General features: G+C 45.5%; 1 protein-coding gene across 1 annotated transcript; it reads left to right on the forward strand.

Annotated features, from left to right (window-relative positions):
- Positions 1–685: 685 nt before the first annotated feature.
- Positions 686–13,195, forward strand: SMIM11 (small integral membrane protein 11). The gene is made up of 5 exons (XM_045002512.1): positions 686–741; positions 1,817–1,879; positions 5,771–5,882; positions 8,850–9,030; positions 13,009–13,195. Exons 3-4 carry the CDS (start codon positions 5,862–5,864, stop codon positions 9,015–9,017), a joined length of 189 nt encoding a protein of 62 aa, XP_044858447.1. The 5' UTR covers positions 686–741; positions 1,817–1,879; positions 5,771–5,861; the 3' UTR covers positions 9,018–9,030; positions 13,009–13,195.
- The last annotated feature ends 8,320 nt before the right edge of the window (positions 13,196–21,515 follow it).

Raw genomic sequence — 21,515 nt, forward strand, 5'->3', positions numbered from 1 at the left:
TCGGGCAACTTGGTTCTGTTCCCTGCTCACCCACAGTCTTCTTTTGTGAACTTGGGCAAATTAATCTGTCCTATACTTCAGTTCCCTACATATAAAGTGGGAATAGCACTTCCCTGCCTCAGAGGGGTGTTTGTAAGGATGATGTCCATTAATGAGTAAGAGGTGCTCAGACATAAAAGTTATGGGGGCCATAGAAGAATCTAGATCAAATATTTTGGGTGGAGAGAAGGGTTCCTTGTCTTGTTTTTCAGGGACAGATAAGGTGATGAGATGGGTGTAGAACTTCAACCTAAACTACCAGGTACAGGTTAATTCCAAAGCAGATCTTAGTTAAGATTGTCTGCAGGTAACGGTCAAACTGCCATAGTGTATAGGGTTTAAATGTCAGCCAGCACAGATTCATGTCAAAAGCATGTATCTATGAATATGGGATGTTGTGGGTACTTTAACTCTGGATTTCTATTTTTTTCCACACCTGTAGAACAAGCTCTCCACGTGTTCTACCAGGTGTCATTCTAAAAGGACAAATTCCACATTATCATTGTTAATAATATACATGGTGTTAAATGTGCCAGAATGTGCACTGTGCACGTTTGTTTTATGGAGGTATACTGGAAAAAAGGGTTAACAGCCAGCTATGATTGTGGCATGCTGGGAGCTGTAGTTTGCCAGCTGTATGGCTTCTGGTATTTGTAGTTTGTGTCCACTTCCCCTCTGTGTGTAATGGCTGCGTGCTGCAAGGTACTGTATCAATCTGTTCTCTTTGGGAAGGTCTTATTTTTAAAATGAATCCGTGACCTAGGGGTTTCTGTAAGAGCTGGACTTTCGGCACAAAATGCAAACCTTAAGCAAAGTGAGTTTCAGGTAAAGTTACGTTTCTGGGCCTGATTCCCTGTTTGTTTGCATCGTGTGTTGGCATTGCTGTCAGACACCTTACACACATGTGCAAGGTAGTTCAAAATTGGGCTCGTTTGTATTTTTCTGGGCTATGTCCATTTCCCCAATCTGTCTCAGCAACTTTATTGGACACATGTTGGACATTTTGAGCCCCAAATTTTGTAAGGAACCCCACCCCAGCTCATTAAAATGGTTTGATATGATTTTAAAATTCAGTGAAAACATATTTGACTGGATGTGACCATCCCCTGCAGTATTGCAACCCAAGCCCTGATGCAGAGTTCTGGGGTATGAGAACCTGAAAATGAAGTTGGCTATGGACTAGTCAGTTTCACTTATGTTCAGTTTCCCTGTCTCAGCTGAGTGAAGTAAATGAATAGCAGAAAGAGAGTGAAGTATTTTTTTCAACACAGTAATTTTCAGTTTCCTGAGCTGTGTGTGCAATTCAGGTACAGTGTCGGTGACAGCTGGGAGAGGACTTCCATTGGGGAGTGCCTTGTTTGGGGGTGAAGAGTTGTGGGGAGCAGAGGTAGCAGGGCCCAAGTAACAATGTCAGGGGAAGGCAGTACAATCAAGCAGTGGATGGGTAGGGGACGGGCACTGGGGAGTGGTGGGAAGCTGGTAACTGGCAGCAGGAAAGCCAGACAGGGTGCTGAGGGGTGCAAGGCAAGTGAGAAGCAATGGACATGGGTGGTGTTAAGAGGGAGGCATGCAGGTGGAAGTAGCCCAGCAGTATGGTGGTTGGGCTGGTAGTGAGTGCAACGGTGGTGGTGGCATTGTGGAAACCCCTCTGATCTACAAGCAGTCTGGCATGTGACTAAAATGGTGTGCTGGGGCCCCTGGGTTAACAATCTGAGATGCTGCAGGCATTTAAAATCTGTCTCTTTAAATTTCCCTTTGCTCCATGTTTAATTTCCAGAGTATGGCATATGTGAGGCTCTGTCGGAGAGGCTGTTAATACATCTGCTCTCTACAACTCCAGGTATGAAGATCTCAGCAGTGCTGTATATTTCTGTTATTCATTTAACTGACTGCTCTCAACTACACTGGTTTGAACCCAGAGTAACTCCACTGGCCTCAACTGAGCAACTTTTGACTTACACCAGCGTAGCCTAGAGTAGAATCTGGGCCGCTCTGTTTGAGTTATAAAAGTATCTGGATCCGACTGGCCCTGTACGATTTCATCCTGTATCATATGCATAGGCAGCGAGTTACGTGGGCCCGTGGTGCCCATGCTCCACCAGTATTTAGGAACATTGGCCCAACTCCACCAATGTTTGGTCTTACCGTGCTTGGGGGGAGCCCCGTGCTTCAGGTGGATGCGGGGTCCAGGGGTGTCTGGGGGGATAGCGGGGGGCCTGGCGCCGGCAGCAGCAAGCAACCTGGCTCCCAGTGTTGCTTGGGGTAGGGGATGGAAGCCAGGAGGAGAGACGGGGCAGAGGCTTGGGAAAGGGGTGGAATGGGGGTGGGGAGGGGTGGGCTGGGGCCAGGTCACTTGCTGCTGCTGGCGCCAGACCCCCTGCTAACCCCCCAGGTCCCCCTGGACTCTGCGTCCCCTTGAAATGTGGGGCTCCCCAAAGCGTGGGCCCCGGGGTGGTTGCCCCGGTCTGTCCTATGGATGGGACAGCTCTGCTTGGACCCGTTCTGGGCACGACCACAAATTATACAAACCCGGCGCCCATGATCACATGCACTGTTGGGGTTTTGAGGAATTGTGGGAGTGGCAATCCAGGTTCAGATCCTCTCCCGCTGTGTCACACAACGGCTTTTTGTCTGGGTTCGGAGAGCCATGTTGGGGTATCTTGGTCCCACTCTCAGAGAGCCCAGCCTGACACACAGCGTAGCATCAACAAGTCAAGCCCTGTGATTGTTCCTCTGCCCAATAGCATGCTGTAAAATGTATCGATGGTCTCTTTAAATATGTGAACGAGGGGAAGCTAGCAAGATCAGCAAGATAGTGAGAGATGGTCCGAAGAAGAAAACATGGTTTCTGTCGAAATGGAAGGAGGATACACATTTTTAGTGCAGGTTATAGTCTGCCATCACCTTACTGTAGGCGCAATCAAATACATTCTACACCTCAACCCCGATATAACGCGACCCGATATAACACAAATTCGGATATAACATGGTAAAGCAGCACTCCGGGGGGGTGGGGCTGTGCACTCCAGCGGATGAAATAAAGTTCAATATAACACGGTTTCCCCTATAATGCGGTAAGATGTTTGGGCTCCTGAGGACAGCATTATATCAGGGTAGAGGTGTATTTTACCCTTTTATGGTGCCTTTCGGCTCATAGCGCTTTATATACGTTAATTAAGCCTCATAACACCCCTGCCAGGTAGAACAGTATTATGAGCCCCACTACACTGCTGAGTAACAAAGCTATCAGCAGGCCATGGGAGTTTCCCAGACAACATCACATAAGAGGCCTCATTCCCTACTACCTTGTACCTCATCTAGTCATTTACAGCTGTGCACAGTTGATGTGAGACTGAGTGAGTGGAGGATTATGGTTTGGGAGCAGAGGTAGAGAGGAAGGATGGTGCAGTTGTTAAAACAGCACCCTAGGCCTTGAGAGTCCTGGGTTCACTTCCCTGCTCTCCACTTTGATTCATTGTGCCTCAGTTTCCCCATCCATAAAACAGGGATAATGGTACTTAGAGAGGTGTTGTGGGGATAAACATGTTAAAGATTATGAGGTACTACTATGGTGGTGGTCCTTTTACGTGCATTTGCGCAGGTGTAAATGACTATGCAACGTGCAAGTCAGTGGTGAGCTGAGCCCTGGAAGTCTGTGACAATGCTCAGAGTAGAGATCAGATGCTCGGTCGCTCATGTGACATAACCACAAGATCTCCTCAGAAGTCCTGACTGCAAGTGAAGGTGACCTCCTTTACACTGAGCTGGGTCTCCTTGCCGTGACCGTTGTATTTATTAAGAGAATATACGTTTTCAGGGGAACAAACAGCTGAGTGTAGATGTTTTTAAACTCCTATCTCTGCCTTATCTGCCTTTGAAAAAGCAAACATGAAACTTCGATTGTTTATTTGCCTGCCTCCCTTTAAGATAGCATAACCTTGAAAGTACAGTGTGTGAGCTTTTTTGTTTTTAAACCAGTGATATCATTGCTAATAAATGTTTCTTTAAAGTATGAAGCAGTCAGTCCTGCCTTTCATACATACACATCCAGGCTTCTTTCTCCTGCCAAGATTTACCAGGCCTGGGTCAAGATGGGGAAGCAGGAGAACCCAAGAGGCCTAAAGCAGGATTAAGTGGGGCCACTGGAGGTTGGGGACATCAGAGAGTGGGTATGCAACACTGATATATAAAGGTGGCTTCAAATCAGTTCAGAACAGTGAGTAAAGCTGATGCTGTAAGTAGGAGAGATGGCAGGAGGTAGGAATCTGTCTCATGGGCACACAAGAGCCTTAAGACCACTCACTTGACTCCTCTATCTTAGTCAGAGAAGGATCAGAAAGGCAGCAATGGTGGGCTTATTGTTATTGTTTGTATAGCTCTGCAAGTGGCTAAGAAGTGGTCCCCATTCTGCAGATCACACGGTGAATCTGTTGTTATACAGAAGCTCCCCGACTTATGCAAGCGTTCCGTTCTGGAACGCCTTGTGTAAGTCGAGTTTTGCGTAAGTCGGGAATGTATCTCCTACAACTACGCAAAAAAAAAAAAAAGTGCTTACATAACTTTTTCTGTAAGTCCGGATTTCCGTAAGTCGGGTTTGCGCAACCTGGAAAGCGTCTGCACAAACATGGGACACATATAGGGAATCAGCTCAGGGACAGGTAGAGCATGTGCAGGGAAATCTATTTAAAGTGGAACCCGTGTGTCTGATGTTCTGAAACCACTGGATAAGCAGAGGTGAAAACCAAAATGCAGACTCATCCATATGTAGCTGCCTTATGTCCACTTGAGGCTCCTCAAGCATTCCTCAGCTGGAGATCTCAGTGCTAGCAGCAACAGCAAGCGCCCTAGAGGATCACTGACAGTGAGTTTGACTCATGTTGTGTTTGCCATAGGAAGACTTACGTATAATGTTTTTTCAAAATCCAGAAGCATATTTTCACTTCCCCCAGATGATACTAAAGATGAGCAGTGTTTCTCAAACTGAGGTCACCGCTTGTGTAGGGAAAGCCACTGGTGGGCCGGGCCAGTTTGTTTACCTGCCCCGTCTGCAGGTCCAGCCGATCGCGGCTCCCACTGACCGCGGATCGCTGCTCCGGGCCAATGGGAGCTGCTGGAAGTGGTGGCCAGTATGTCCCTCGGCCCACGCCATTTCCAGCAGCTCCCATTGGCCCGGAGCAGCGAACCACGGCTAGTGGGAGCCGTGATCGGCCGGACCTGCGGACGGGGCAGGTAAACGCACTGACCCGGCCCACCAGGGGCTTTCCCTACATAAGTGGCAACCCCAGTTTGAGAAACACTGGACAAGAGCAATCGAAGCAGTGGGGATTCAAGCTCTGAGCAGGGCCGGTGGGATTAAAACCGCAGCCTTGGTTTTGGTGGGCTTGTTTTCCTAAAACATCTCATGGGGATAATTCCTTTGCACACACGTCATGCTTATTAAAGCAGCCAGCATTGCATTTATAGTTGAACAGCTGCAGGGATGGGCCCCCTCCATACAAACAAATGACACCTGTTCTAGGCCTGTCAACCTTCAGCTCTCTGTAAGGCTCCAAATGGCTGTTGTACTTGTCACTCAACCAGCTACAAAATAATCTGCTCCCTGCGAGGTGGTTACTGAATGTTCCGAGACTATTGTAGCAGTAGGCTCGGTGTGCTTGTCAGAGACCCGCAGCTAGGACATGTCAAATGCAGACAGACTGGCTCATTTCTTTCTTTATTTTTATTTCCTCAGATGAATCCGCCTCCACCAGTTTCTTATAAATCTGACAAACGTTGCTGGGCTTAGACTGTGGTGTGACCCGTGACATCATCAGAGATCCAAGATGGTGGAATTTAATTGGAGGGTGAGGAGACTTTTGTTATTAAAGCCTGGAGGGTGGGGGGAGTGTTAAAGAGGAGTGTGTTAAGCTAGAGTTGGGGATGTTGTGTTGGAGCGTGTGTGTCTTTGTGTGGAATAAACGCCATGTTCACGTGTAAGGGGATTTAACCACAGCTCTCTCCCCATGGAATCTGGAGACTTAATATTATATTTCCTACCATATATATTCAGTGCCTTGCAAGTTGACTTTGCTGTGTGCATATGAATAAGGACTTTGCTGTGGGCCTCAGAGTACTATAGGCAGACTCTGTCTTGCTTCTCCATACACACACTCCACATGGCATTTGGCTCTGCTTATCTTACTTTCTGTCTAGTCTCCTTTTCATGGCTATGCTGTAGCGCAGTTGCTGTGTTGTATATACCACTCATCCCCGTTTTGGTGTGCGGTATCCCTGGTACCGATATACCACTTAGCAAGCAGCACACCAGACGCAATGAAGCGGCAGCCAGCACATCCCTCGTCCGCGCCACTTCCTGCAGCCCCCATTGGCCTGGAACAGCGAACTGCGGCCAGTGGGAGCCGCGATCGGCTGAACCTGCCAACGTGGCAGGTAAACAAACTGGCCTGGCCTGCCAGGGGGCTTACCCTGGCGAGCCGCGTGCCAGAGGTTGCCGATCCCTGGGCTAGGCACTAGGTCAGCTAGGACTTAAATTTTTCTTCTCAATTCTGTTTGCTTGCCCCATACTCCCATATTTATGTGTGTGCTTAAAGCTGAGCATATGCGTAATCTTTGCAGGATCCTGGCCTCGGTTTGGTTTCCTCTGAAGAATTTAATATTGGTCAATATCAGAGACATTATCAAATATCTTCTATCCTGAATCGAGCAGACATCCTCCCACCCACCTATGCCCTGCTTACATTAGAAAAACAACCCATTTACTAAGAACATGGGTAGTTTCACTAAAAGGGTGCGGAACATAGTTTCCCTTTGTCTGCACTTGCAATTAAGTTCAGCACCCATAGCTTACAACCATTCTAGTGTAGGCAGGGCCCCAGTGAACCCGTCTCACCATACTGTAATGGATATTTATTACCTCATTGACTTGTGATGATGCCTAGAGCTTGGTTAAGAATATACATAGACTGTCACAGGGTTGGACGGGACCTCAGGAGGTCATCTAGTCCAACCCCCTGATCAATGCAGGACTGATCCCCAACTAAATCCCCAAATGGCCCCCTCAAGGATTGAACTCACAACCCTGGGTTTAGTAGACCAATGCTCAAACCACTGAGCTATCCCTCCTCAATCAATCAATCAATCAATAAATATATAGTTTATTCTGCAAGTTTTTCTGTGTGCAAATTGTCTGCAAACAGATCTGTTTTCTCAGATTCAGCCATTACTCAGAATGATTAGCCAGATAGCTTTTGTGACTGATGTGTGGCCTGAAGTTTATTCACAAGCAGCACATTGTGAAATATTCATTATGAAATGTCTGAGCTCTTTTGACTGGACACAGAGGTCACTGCAACCTGGGGAAGCAACTCAACATAAAAATGGGGGATGAGCCAGCATTTATTATCCACCCCTGGGCAACAAAAACAGCCTTATCCCAAGGAACCTACAAGTTCCTGTTTCTGGATCAGCTGCTTCTATGGCCCCTCCCTGGAGCTCTGTGTGGGCCAGAGATGGGATGAACACAGGGTTATCTGATCTCTGCACCCAGTCCCCTGGTGTATTTCTGTGCCCTGAATGGATGAGATTTTTTTTTCAATATGCAGCACTCCCTTTTTGGACTTCGACATCTGCACGGGTATTCACAGAAACCACCGTCGTTCCTCCATCCCCCCCTCCCTTGAGAGAGGAATACACATCTCCCCATGTCTGGATGACTATCTCAACAGATCACCTTTATAGATCAATGTTACGCAGAGCCTGGCAGCCACTGCTACATGCCTTCAAGATTATGGCTTTGAGTGAACAAGGAAAAGAGCCAATTACAGCCCTCACAACCCCCCCAGTATTGGTGGGGTCTGGTCACCATCCAAGACAGTGTCCTTATTTCAGAGGAAGATCGTGTCAGTGATTTGTCAGACATTGGCCTACAGCTCCTAAGCTACAATTCTTGGCTCAGCTCCGGCTCTTTTGGTCTCGTACATGAATACCTTGTGCAATTCCTGTTTTGTTTCCATCCTGCAATTGCAACAAACCAGTACATAAAGATCTTGGTCTGGAGCCAGTATTACCATTGCCTGATTTGCTCATCTTTGAGCTGCCTGATATCAGGTCCAGGTAAGATGGTCATCAGCATGGCTAGCAGGCTCCATGTAAGAGGAGCACATTTGGGCTGTTGTGTAACTCAAGCAATGAGGTGCCAGGAGGAGTTTTGATATTTAATGGTTCTAGAGTTATCATCCACCGTAATCCCTCTTTTCCAGTTGATGATTCTTCAGAAACCTGGGGTGAAATCCTGACTCCCATTGAAGTCAATGGCAAAACTGAGTACATAAACTTCTAGGAAGGCCAAAAATCTTCAGCACTGCCCAGGAAAGCAACTTTGATCATGCCTAATGTGTGAGATGAGTGTAGGAATCAGGTGAATCCTCACAATTACCACTCCAAGTTTGCTTTCTGCAAATTTCTTGCAACATTCACTTAAAATTTGCCCTTCAAACAAACCATGTTGCCAGTAAACTAATTCACAGAAGAGCAAACACAGAAGGAGGTGTGAATATGGGCAAAGCAAATTCGTTTACAAATTGAGATGAATGGAGGGAAATATTTTGCAGTCTGCATCTGAACTCTGATCCACATGGCCTGAAATTTCCCATGGGAAGAACGCATGCACTGCATTGCCATAGCATGAACAAAGTCTTGAACAATACAGCTTCCATAGGGAAGTTGCATAGTATGCCATAGATGTGCTTTAAATGTCCCAGTTGCTCAAGTGTTGTAGAAACTCTGTTGAAATATATTGTTTTATATTTCAGGTTTTGGAGAATTTTCCACTGCTGATGTACATTTTGGCAGCTAAAACATTAATTCTTTGCTTGGCATTTGCTGGAGTAAAAATATACCAGAGTAAAAAAATTGAACAAAAAATGAAAAAAGAACGTGAGGCAAAGCTGAAAAATGAAGCAGAGAAGAAGGAAGACTGAAGAGTCTTACAAGGTATAGAATTACTGGCTCAGTTGGTGTGCAGTATACTGTTATAGCTCATTGTTATGTTTTGCTTCTGATCTAGTTGGATTCAGGCGTTATCTCGCTCATCACCACTTATCTTGTCGTCAAACAAAAATATTTCCTGTGGTACTTCAGCACATGCATGTACACTAAGCGGTTCAATCCTCTAGCACTGACACAATGATCACCAGAAAAGTCACACTGCAGTGAAATCTCTTTAAGATATTCTCTTTCTGCTATGTATCTACCTAAGTTTTTATACCATGCTCAGCGCCTATGGGATCTGAGCACCGGAAAACAAGTTTAAATTGGGCTCAACTGAGGGGTAACTGGGTGAAAATTCTCCAGTCTGTGTTATATATGAGGTCAGGCTATATGATCTAATGGTCCCTTCTGGCCTTTAAAAAAATCTAAGACTTTAAAGAAAACCCAAATCTCTCACATAGTTTAAGTATGTTACAGGACGAAAGTAATTTAGCTGGAAGAGCAAAACCATATCGCAAGGAGTTCTCCGAGGTGGATATATCATGCAAGGTGGATATATCACTACACAACAGGCTATGCACTTTACTGGTATAAATGGGCTCCATTTTGGGAGCTGTGAGCAGTGCTCGGTGCTTAGAGGTGTTGCATACCCTTGCCTCTGACTGGCTTGAGAGAGAGCTGAGCACGCTCAGCATCTGATTGAGCCCATAGCATGGAGAATTATAGTCGTGCCAGTATAATGTACACCATCTAGGATGTGGTACCCAGAAGAGTGTTGTCTAGTGATTAGCGCATAAGACTGCAGGGGGGATCAAGAGACAAGGGTTGTATTCTCTGCTCTGCCACTTGTTTGCTATGTGACTTTGGACAAGTCACTTTCTTGCTCTGTGCCTTAGTTTCTGTATCAGTAAAATGGGGCTAATATGACTTTACTTCTTTGTAAATGTAAAGTGTTGTTATTAGCAGGACTCCTGTTGCATTTTTAAATTAAGCATCACCCCACGTAAGAAATCAGTTTCGATTTTTAAGAGTGTTAGCAATTTGGGCCCAAGTCATGTCACCATTATTCTTCTTCCAGAACTCCTTTTAGAGTGAATGGGAGTTATGCATAATAGCTGGTGGCAGAATATGGCCCTAAGAATAAGTTGTGGGAATGCAGTGGTTGTCTATATGCCAAGTTGCTTCACCACTTTAGGTGCTGCGTCAGCTGTGATTTTAAACTGATGTAGTTAACTGGTACACAAGGCTCCATAGACACTCCTAATTCAGTTTAAACCAGACTTATTGCAGTTTGGCCCAAGCTGATTAGGAACTGGTTTAAGGCAAATGGAAATAAACTACTCTTAAACTGAAATAAGAGTTTCCCTGCAGGGATTTGCAATGATTTAACTAAACCTGTTCAACTAAACTGGTGCAAGCTGTAGATAAGGCCTAAGGAAAACAGCAAAGGGCAGATAGAAAAGTTTCCATGAGACACATTCATTCAGTATGATTCTGCATGTGAATCAAAATACTAAAATGGTAGCTGTCACTAGCAGGCAGGGAGACTCCCTGTGATCCAAATATCCAGTCCACAGCATGGCAGCATGACGCCATGCACCACAGGGAGGGTCATTGTTAGCTGAGACAGGAAGATACAGAGGAAAATGTTTTGAATTTCTTCTGTGTGTAGTCCTTTGATTTGACGTCTGGGAAGGATTAATTTATGAACTAGAAAGATAGGGAAGAACTGTTTTGTTTCTCTATCATGTTTCAGTGACTGTTTTATTAAAATTCTACTCGGCTCGGGATAAGATTTCAGAAATAAATATCCAGGGCTGGTGTATGTGTGGGAGAAGAAGTGTTAAGGAGCCCTCTCCCTCCATTCCAGCCACTGGGACACAGCACTAGGGAGGTGTGGGAAAGTCTGGCTGTCACTGTGGCCTGTATCTGCAAGGGAAAATGGTTTCCTGCCTAAGGGCTATACCCTGACCCTCCATTAGCTAGTGTTCAGACTGTGGTTAGTAGCACTCCGCTACTTTTATGACAGCAGCAAAACCTACCCTGCCTGTGTACTATCACTGGTCTGCCATGAATTCGGGCCAGAAGCATTCTTGGCAGGGCACAAAGGTTATACCTGCCAGTGTTAGAGATTTTCCCCCCAAAAGGCATAATTTGGTCCTGACGTGTTTTGGGTCTGATTTATACTGCCTGTCATCTTAGACTGTGAACATTGGAGCAGATCCTCCACTTGGCACTGTACAGCAATGAGAATGTTTTGCATGTTTAATAAGTAATAAAAATTCTGCTGGAGAGAGAGAGAGAGGTTAAACCAAAGTAGTTGCATCCCTGCTCCTGCCTGGCATCCGGTTTCATGTGGAGCCCTTCCTTGATGTTATCCTCTGAGAGAGCCATGCTGCCATGAAGCATGGGGAGGCCCAGGGAGTACTGAGGAGATGGGCTTCCACAAGAACACCTTGGCTATCCGAAGGTGTCCCCAAATCCTCAGGATCGCCTCACAGCTATTGGGACACTCATGGATTGGAGGATCAATCTCTTCTTCGTTTACATGGGGAATGGTGGCAGCGGGAGGAACCCTCCAACCCAAAGGATGTTCTAACACAGGAACATAAGAGTGGCCATACTAGGTCAGACCAATGGTCCTTCTAACCCAGTATCCTGTCTTCTGACAGTGGCTGGTGCCAGATGCTTCAGAGAACAGAACAGGGTAGTTACTGAGTGATCCATCCCCTGTTTTCTGGTGCCAGCTTCTGGCAGTCAGGGGCTTAGGGTCACCCAGAGCATGGGGTTGCATCCCTGACCATCTTGGCTAATGGACATTGATGGACCTTTCCTCCATGAACTGAACTTATCCTTTTAGCCTTCACAACGTCCCCCGGCAATGAGTTCCACAGGTTAACTATGTGCTGTGTGAAGAAGTACTTCCAAATGTTAGTTTTAAACCTGCTGTCTATTAATTTCATTAAGTGATGCCTGGTGCTTGTGTTATGTGAAGAGGTAAATAACACTTCCCTATTCACTTTCTCCCCACCGCTTTGTGCAATCAACATAGTGTTAAGGCGGCAGAGCTTTGTGTTCGGCCATGGCTTTCCACATGGGAAGGCTGATTTAGACCAGTGGTTCTCAATCTTTTTTGGGCTCGGCGCCCGTTTGTAAGTGTTTATGGCTTCTCACAACCCAGTAAATACTCTGAGGGTAGAGGGTCTGGGGCATTTTAGTGCCCAGGCGAGCAAGCATATTTACACCCCCTACCAGAGGTGATGTGTGGGGAGATCACGTGCCTCCCCAGATTTTTTTGGTTGTACCCCCTCCCCCAACCCAGAAAGCCTGGGTGGTCTATTGAGGTTCATTGGGGGTGGAGGTGGTGTGCCCTCCCTGAGCCCCACTGCATGGGGTTGACCCCATCGAGCCCCACCTGGCATTGCTGGCCTGAGCCACCCCTGAGGCTTTGCGCTCTGGCCAGCTTCCCCTCTCACCCTGCCCTGGTTCTGATCCTGCCCTGAGGTGGTCTCAGGTGGATCCTGCCCAGCACTCATCCCATAGTGGCAACTCCTGTGCTGTGGGGCTGACTGGGCTTCGCTCTGGGCGTTGCAAACTCCGGGGTTGCAGCACCAGTCAGGTTTGGCCCCGCCCCCGTGACTGGACCAGCTTTGTGTGAGTGGAGTTGTGACCTGGCTCATGGGGTTGCAGTACCTCTCACTCAAATTTGGCCTACCCGGACTCCCGTAGTCATGATAGCTGGGCCAAGCCTGAGTGGCGCTGGGACCCCAGAGGTTGCAGTGCCTGAAGCAGGGAGGTGAGCCCAGCCAGCCCTGTGGGATAGGAGACACAGGAGCTGCTATGTGCCCCTTCGAAACATTCTGGTGACCCAATTTGGGGGCCCAACCCAGGGGCTGAGAAACCCTGATTTAGACCATATGTTGTTGAAAGCGTATCATGTTTTCTGTTCTCACTAATTTAATCATTGTTTTTTCTCTGCAGATTTCCTGACGTTTCCTGCTCATGTGGATACCTTTCCCGGGAGGGTGAAGACTTCCCTTTGATTGAACGATGTGTCAAAGAAATAAACCGTCCCCGAGCAGCATTCACTTAAACTGCATATTGACTTTTCATACATGTAATAAGAATATCCATCCTCTATTTATTCAATAAAGGTTCCTCAATAGGAGCGGCCTGAGTCTCTGCTTACCAGAAATGCTGCACTTAAGGCAGGTGATGTAAAAGAGGCTGTTCTTAAAATCAGCTGTGGAGTGCAGAAAGACAATCACTTCTAACGAGGAAATCCATCACAAGTGCTACAAGCTGGTGGCGCTTGCAGGAGGCAAAAGCCCCAGACTCTCCTTGCTCCTTTCTCAAGGCAGCCTGCACCGGCTGCAGAGGAGAGCATAGGGCATGCCTAGTCCCTCCCCTGGACCCAGAACCAATCCAGGGTGTAAGCTGTAGGGACAATATCCATGTGTCTTCCTAGATCTACCCTAACTGCAGCGCCTAGTGCACACAGTGCTGTACTGTAATAGTAATAGCACAAATCAAACCATAACTATTAAAACTCAGGTTTCAGAGTAGCAGCCGTGTTAGTCTGTATCTGCAAAAAGAACAGGAGTACTTGTGGCACCTTAGAGACTAACACATTTATTTCAGCATAAGCTTTCGTGGGCTACAGCTCATTTCTTCGGATGCATAGAATGGAACACACAGACAGGAGATATTTATACATACAGAGAACATGAAAAGGTGGAAGCATGCATACCAACTGGAAGAGTCCAATCAACTGAGATGAGCTATCGTCAGCAGGAGAAAAAAAACCTTTGAAGTGATAATTGAGATGACTCATAGAAGGTGTGAGGAGAATTTAACATAAGGAAATAAAACTCAGCAATTTCTGCCCTTTTGAGCAGTTGGAGGTTTCGCTTGCATTATTTTGCTACACAGAGAACACTTAGAGATGCCAATAGTTACAGCTGCCTCAGTATTTCCATTATAAAGAGTCTTTCATCAATGGCTTATAACTTCTCAAAGTTTCACCCTTGTGTCTGAAATTTGAGGGAAAAATCAGGCCTGTGGCTCTGAGGTCACAATTTGGGCCTCCGTATAGTGCAAGAGGTGACCAAACAGTGGCTCACTGCTGCCCTCTTTCTGCGACTGCCCATTGTTGTATCTGGTGAACTCAAACAAGCAATTCTAGCTATTGGAGACTGTGTAGATCGGGGTAGGCAACCTATGGCATGTGTGCCAAAGGTAGCACAAAAGCTGATTTTCAGTGGCACTCACACTGCCTGGGTTCTGGCCACCGGTCCGGGGGGCTCTGCATTTTAATTTAATTTTAAATGAAGCTTCTTAAATATTTTAAAAACCTTATTTACTTTACATACAACAATAGTTGAGTTGTATATTATAGACTTATAGAAAGAGACCTTCTAAAAAGATTAAAATGTATGACTGGCACGCGAAACCTTAAATCAGAGTGAATAAATGAAGACTCGGCACACCACTTCTGAAAGGTTGCTGACCCCTGGTGTAGATATTGTGGGTATTGATTTGTTTACTGCTCATGTAACTGAGGTGCAGCTCTGGGGTGGGTTTCAGTAGCACAGAATTACATAGGCTACCAGTAACAGTGATGACTTTTTAGAAAAACCTAGCAGTCGAGCTAGCTACCTCCATGATAGTCTCTGACAATCCACGTTTTGTAAAACGTATACATCTACCAGGGACAGAAACTGAGAAGGTGTGGAAAGGTGAAAGCGTCTGTGGTGGTACAGAACTCGTCTTGCACTGTGAGTCTCCAACAGTTTTCAGTTGACAAGCCTGTCCATGGAATATTTATGTACTGCCTAGGGCCATCATGTGGCAACCACAGTGAATTGCAACAGTTTCCATATCTGCCTCTGGATCATGTGTATGTATGAACATGGCGTGTAGTCTCCTTTAATGACTCCACTGCATTCAGTTCCATTCTGCTCCACCGTCTGGGGAAAAAGCACACACAAAAGATATTTAATCAAACTGTAAAGCCCAACCCTTCAGAGAAAGCCCACTGGCTTCAAGAGGATGTCATGCTTTGTCAGGTAATGACTGAATGGATCAGAGCTCATATGCCAACATATTTGGATCATATCTTCATGATCTTCCCTGATTTTTAGAGTCCTGTAGCTAAAATGATCCCCATTCTAGGAAGCGGCATACATGGTTATTATAGTCCAAGAGTAGATTTTTAAACACACTTAGGATAGCAATCATTTGACTGTGTTGGAGTGTGGGTCTCTACTCTGAACCGTGATTATGTAACAATGGCACCTCCTCCCTCAAAACAGCTGCCCCCAGTGCAGAGTCAGCAAAACATGGGCCTACTTTAAAAAAAAAAAAGGGAAGAAACTTGCTTAGCGCACAAAGCAACTGAGGCTGGTGTTAGAATTTGTGGGACCCCAACCTGCCAATGGTGAATGGAGGACAATAAAACAAAGGCAGCACTACCTCCTCATCCTGTCCCGTGGCTGCAGGGGGTGAGGAAGCCAGGGGGGAGTTGGTTTTTCCCTCCCTCTACCTCTGATTCTGCTGCCGGAGCAGGAGTCCCTGCCTGCACGCTCTGTAACTAGGGTGACAGACAGCAAATGTGAAAAATCGGGACGGGGTGGAGGTATGGGAGCCTATATAAGAAAAAGACTCAAAAATCAGGATCTTTGTCCCTATAAAATCGGGACATTTGGTCACCCTATCTGTAACTCAAAGGCTGGCCACTTGCATTCCTTGTGCTTTAGCTCTGCCCTGAAATTAAGCAACCCAACCATAACCAAACATGCAGTACCTTAGCAAAGGGATGGCGTGGGTGTGTGTTCGTGTTCCCAGAAATGTGTCAGCGGCCTGCTGGTGCCTGCACTTCAGAAACAAACTGGTTTTCAAGTCTTAATGGATCATGGTTTTAAAGAGCTTCTCCACAACCATGAGGGCTAGAAAGTTACTTTTCCAAGAAAGCTGAATGTCTCATATAGTCACGGACTCCAGCAGCTGGGGCTTTAAGAAAAACACCAAGTATTGTGAGACATGATAAAAATCAGCAACATTGTGCATTATGGACTGCTTGAATAGAGTAAGTATGGCTTGACCCAGCAATGCTACACTGGGGTTTTTTATTTAATACTTTGCTTTTTTTTAATACAAAGTGAAAGTGAAGAAAAAGGGTTCCAGCTGGAACTGCATCAGACATGTTCAATAAAGAGAATGGAATTACCCACTCTGGAATTTGGCCTGAACAATGGTGTTAACAGCCTGGTTTTGGTGTCGTCTTTTTTTTTTTTAAACCTTGAGTGGTTAGGGCCTCAGCTTTAGGTTTCTCCTGAAAAGCAGTGTCCCTTAATATTGTAGAAAGTTACATCTTCTCTGGCCATGGTATTCAGGGATGGGCCATTGCAGTTCCAAGAGGTTTCTGGTGTTTATACTTATTTAGAAGAAGAATATGCAGCTAAAATGCCGTATCTCCAGAAAAATTGCAGGCTCACACTTCCATGGCTGATCCTTGTCTACCAGGGGATTGGTTCAATAATACAGCTAATATAGTACACCAGACTGGGATTTGGGAGACCTGAGTGCTGTTCCTAGTTCTGCTGAAGTCATTCAGGTGCTTCAATATCTTTGAGGATCTTTGCCTCAGTTTCCCCATCTGTAAAACAAGGATAAATGATACTGATCTTTTTTGTAAATCACTTTGAGATCTATTGATGAAAAGTGCTATACAAGAACTAGGTATTATTACTTCCAGCAACGAGAGAGTATTTCTTATAGGTTCCCCCGTCCAAGTACTGAGCAGCCCTATGTAGTTTATGAGAGCAGAACCCAAGGAATGTGGCCATATTTTTCTCAATATACCATATATACTCGTTCATTAGCCCGTTAGTTTATAAGTCAACCACCCAAGATAGGTTAAAAATAGCAAAAACTGTATGATCCTTTCGTAAGCCGACCCTCTATTTCTGGGGTTGGCAAACTTTGGCTCCTGGCCCCTTAGGGGCTCCATGACTGCAGATGCTCCAGGTAAACAAAACAACAATGTATTAGATAGTCAAGTCAATGATTCCATAGAGTTTAAAATCATCAAATTTTGGTGTAGACCCATCTATAAGCCGACCCCCGCTCTTTGATGCGTCACTTTTTCCCCAAAAATATTCAGCTTATGAACGAATATATACTGTAGATATCCAACAGCAAAATCTAACTCTTTTACATGAATAGTCTGCAGTTGTCAGAGTATTCATACTCCATGAAGCTAGAAACTTTATAGGGCATTTTATGAAAAGTTTGTTTGTTGCAGACATACATAATTAGGCATATTCTGGTCTCTGACGCCATATGGCTCTTTTCCTGTTTGAATCTGAGACAATATCCACTGCAAACATCTCTATAACCAACCAATAGCAACATCAAAGGCTGTATGTCACACCTGTTGTGAGGCTAAAATCAAGTCTATAAACTGCTTGGAGATGCTCAGATAAATAGGACTGTAGTAGTTGCAAATTATTTATAATTGTTACTTTTCATTGATTATAAGAATGATAGCAAGGGCTTCATTTTTTAACATGTGTGTGTCTTGTTTTTTAATGCTTTTTCTTGACATTTGATACTCCTCCCCTTTTTCTGCTTAGGATGACCAGACAGCACATCTGAAAAATCGGGACGGGGGTGGGGGGTAATAGGAGTCTATATAAGAAAAAGACCAAAAAAATCAGAACTGTCCCTATAAAATCAGGACATCTGGTCACCCTATTTCTACTCATGTTGCCTTTTTTCACCTTATTTTTTTAAGTTCACCATGTTTGTCTTTTAAAACCCCTTTTTGTATTCTGCTCCATGCTCTCCCTTTATATATAAATTGTTCCCCCCTTTGCTTCTCCATTCCGATCTCTCTTGGCTTTCTCTTCCTAATTCCTGGTGACTGCCCCTCCAGTCCGTCCCCTCCACTGTGGGACTTGCTCCATGTAGTATTGTAGCAATCAAATGCAATTGTCGAGATCCAGTCTGAACTGAGAAGTACAGCTCGGGCTTTGGAGGTGGGTGCTTACCCATTTCACATTGCGTGTGAAGCAGGGTGGAGTAAAATGTGCTGATAGCTGCAAGTACTGACTCACTTTGAAGCTGATCCTTATTTAAAATTGTATTGCCCATTTTCTGTGTCAAACTGAGGATTAGCTAAGCATCTCTGTAATCCTAGGGCCAGCACAGACAGGAAGGGCTCCAGAAGCAGCTAGGGAAGCAGCACCTTGCAATATGCTCAAGCAGCCACCTATGGCCAACTTATAGAGTGTGGCATTAATGGATTCCAAGAGACCACCACAAAATAAGGTCTGTCATAATGTTGAGCCATTGTAGAGCACAGGAAAATGATGAATTCCAGAGGACCTCCTACAAAAAATCTAGTGCTGTCCTATTGCTGGAGAAAACTGGAAATGTATTTCTATTTCTTATGTTTGCACACGGCTCATAGAATAATTTACATCATTCTCACTTGTTCTTAACATAAGAGAGCTTAAACCCAGGCAGACTATCCAGGAGCTAGATTATAATGCCCAAAAGTAAGCGTGTAAAAATAAATTGGGCTTAAAATTAAGAGGTAAACATGTGATCCACTCCCCTTTCTCCCAATTCTGCCCTAATGACCTACTAAACTTCCATGCATGAAGTACTTGGGCATATTGGTAAACAAAGAACCAGGAAATTATCTAGTCATTGCATGCCTGCTCCATGAACTGGAGCAAATAAAGTTTTCATTGAGAGGCTGCTCATTGAAAAAGTGTCTCCACTTCAGAACCAATTAACCAGTGAGATAGTAATTTCAATGGGTTCCTTGGGTTTCTTTCAATTAATACATAGGTCCATGTAATTTCAAGCTATTTGCATTCCGGCTTGCCTTGGGCACCTGCTATGGCTCTTTCATCAGTATTAGAATTTGCATCCGCCTCTCATCTGACCTCTAACCTTTATTCAAAGTTACTTGAATTACTTTATCCTACTTGTGCAGTTTAATCACACAAAGAGATATGTGGATAGGAATTAAGATATATGCTTTGATAATAGGTAATGTTCAAATGTATTGGACTATACAGTACTACAAGGGCTGGTACTAGTGAGACTATACTGAAATCACAGCAAGTTAAAACCATATAAAGAATTTATTACACTCATCCATGCTAGTTTAAATGCCCTCTGCTGGGAATTGGGTGCATGTTATTTGTTAATATCCTATTATTAAAAATGGTTAGTCATAGAAAATGCTTGTTATTCTAAATTACCAGCCCAGTCAGAACTATATTATTATGTATTATTTGTATTACTGTACAGCCTAGGGAGCCCTAGTCATGGACCAGAATCCCATTGTGCTAGGTGCTGTCCCAAAGAGCTATATTAGCCACGTGGTTTTTCATCATCTTAAAGGATTGCAAAATCCTGTAGAGAATAGGTTGCAATTTCCATAAATTGTGCAAAAGAACTTAAGGTGGATGTGACAGGTTCAGTCACAGAGACCCCCACCCCACCTTGGGACGGTCACCTGATGTGCTGAAACTGCCTCTGAGCCCGTTTTCTCTGATGGCCTGGGACTCCAGAACCCTGCCATGTTGAGCCAGACATGCTAGCCTGCTGCAACGCAGACCCAAGGTCTGAACCATGCCCCCAAAGCTGCAGACTTAATTGAAAACAGCTCAGCAAGTACTCCTGTCTCCAGCACCCAGACACCCAGCTCCCAATGGGATCCAAACCCCAAATAAATCCGTTTTACTCTGTCTAAAGCTTAGACAGAGTAAACTCATAAATTGTCTGCCCTGTATAGTACTCATAGAGAGATATGCACAGCTGTTTGCTCCCCAGATATTAATAACTTATTCTGGGTTAATTAATAAAAAAAGGATTTTATTAAGTATAAAAAGTAGGATTTAAGTGGTTCCAAGTAATAACAGACAGAAAAAAGTAAGTCACCAAGCAAAAGAAAGCAAAAACGCACAAGTCTAAGCCTAATACATTAAGAAACTGAATACAGGTCAATCTCACCCTCAGAGCTGTTCTTCTCTCACAGCCTAGACTCCTTCCTAGTCTGGGCCCAATCCTTTCCCGGGTACAGTCCTTGTTAGTTCCAGCTCAGGTGGTAACTAGGGGTTTTCTCATGACTGCAGCCCCCTTTGTTCTGTTGCACCCCCTCTTATAGCTTTGGCACAAGGTGGAAATATTTTGTCTCTCTGGATCCCCACCCCTCCTTCTAAATGGAAAAACACCAGGTTTAAGATGGATTCCAGTTCAGGTGAAATGATCACATGTCACTGTAAGACCTTATTCTTCATTACCCACAGGCTGGCCCACACATCCACAAGAAGGCTTGCAGGTAAACAAACCATCTACAACAGGCCTGCACAACTCGTAAAGCGGCGAGGGCCACATTACTCCAAAGAAAACAGCTGAGGGCCGAAACCTCCCAGCCCCGCGGAAACACCCCCCACCCAGCACCTCGCGGCCCCGCGGAAACACCCCGCCCCAGCACCGCCCAGCCCTGCAGAAACAAACCCTCCTTCCCCAGCGCTGCCCCACCAAAACAGCTGTGGGCCAAAAAGAAAAGTTGGGGGTGGGGAGGTGATACTTGATTTTAAATCAACCAGGGGCTCCCAGCTGAAGAGGTGGCTGGGAGCCCTCGGGGCAAATTAAAGGGCCCGGGGCTCCGGCAGCTGGGGGAACCCGGAGCTTTGCAGGGATTTAAAGGGCCCAGAGCTCCTGCTGCTGAGGGGAGCCCGAGCCCTTTAAATCCCAGCCCCGGCCCATCCGCTGGAGCCGCGGCCGGGATTCAAAGGGTTCTGGGCTGCCCGCAGCCACGGGGAGCCCTGAGCCCTTTAAATCTCAGCCGCCGCCGGGAATCTCTGCGGGCAGCCCAGAGCCTTTGAATCCCAGCCGCGGCTGAGATTTAAAGGGCTCTGGGCTCCCCACCGCTGCGGGCAGCCCAGAGTCCTATGAATCCCAGCCGCAGCTGGGATTTAAAGGGCTCTGCGGCTGCGGGCAGCCCAGAGCCCTTTGAATCCTGGCCGCGGGCCGTATGTTGTACAGTCCTGATCTACAACCAATTGTCCTAGTCAATGGGAGCTGTCAAGATTCTAAACCACCATTAATGGCCCACACTTTGCATAATTACAATAGGACCCCAGAGTTATATTTCATATTCCTAATTTCAGAAACAAGAATGATACATTCATACAAATAGGATGAACACACTCAGTAGATTAGAAGTACTTGTGGTGGTGATACCTTACAAGAGACCTTTTGATTGAAGCATAAGTCAGTTACATTATATTCACACTCATTAGCATATTTCCATAAAACATATGGAGTGCAATGTCACAGTGGATAAGCTCCTGCCTGTGTTAAGCTTTTAAAAGTTACTGTGTTACTACGACATAAATTGCTTCCAGAGGAAGGTCTTATTTCCAAGATTGATGACAATGAAGAATCTCATGCGATAGGGG

This window comes from Mauremys mutica, chromosome 1 (genome assembly GCF_020497125.1).
Source record: "Mauremys mutica isolate MM-2020 ecotype Southern chromosome 1, ASM2049712v1, whole genome shotgun sequence".
Classification (NCBI taxonomy): domain Eukaryota; kingdom Metazoa; phylum Chordata; order Testudines; family Geoemydidae; genus Mauremys; species Mauremys mutica.

Excerpts from the sequence above, each read along its gene's own strand:
- SMIM11 (XM_045002512.1), top strand. The coding sequence starts at position 5,862 with ATGGTGGAATTTAATTGGAGG. Across the intron at positions 5,883-8,849 it reads TGGTGGAATTTAATTGGAGG|GTTTTGGAGAATTTTCCACT; the intron begins GTGAGGAGACTT and ends TTTATATTTCAG.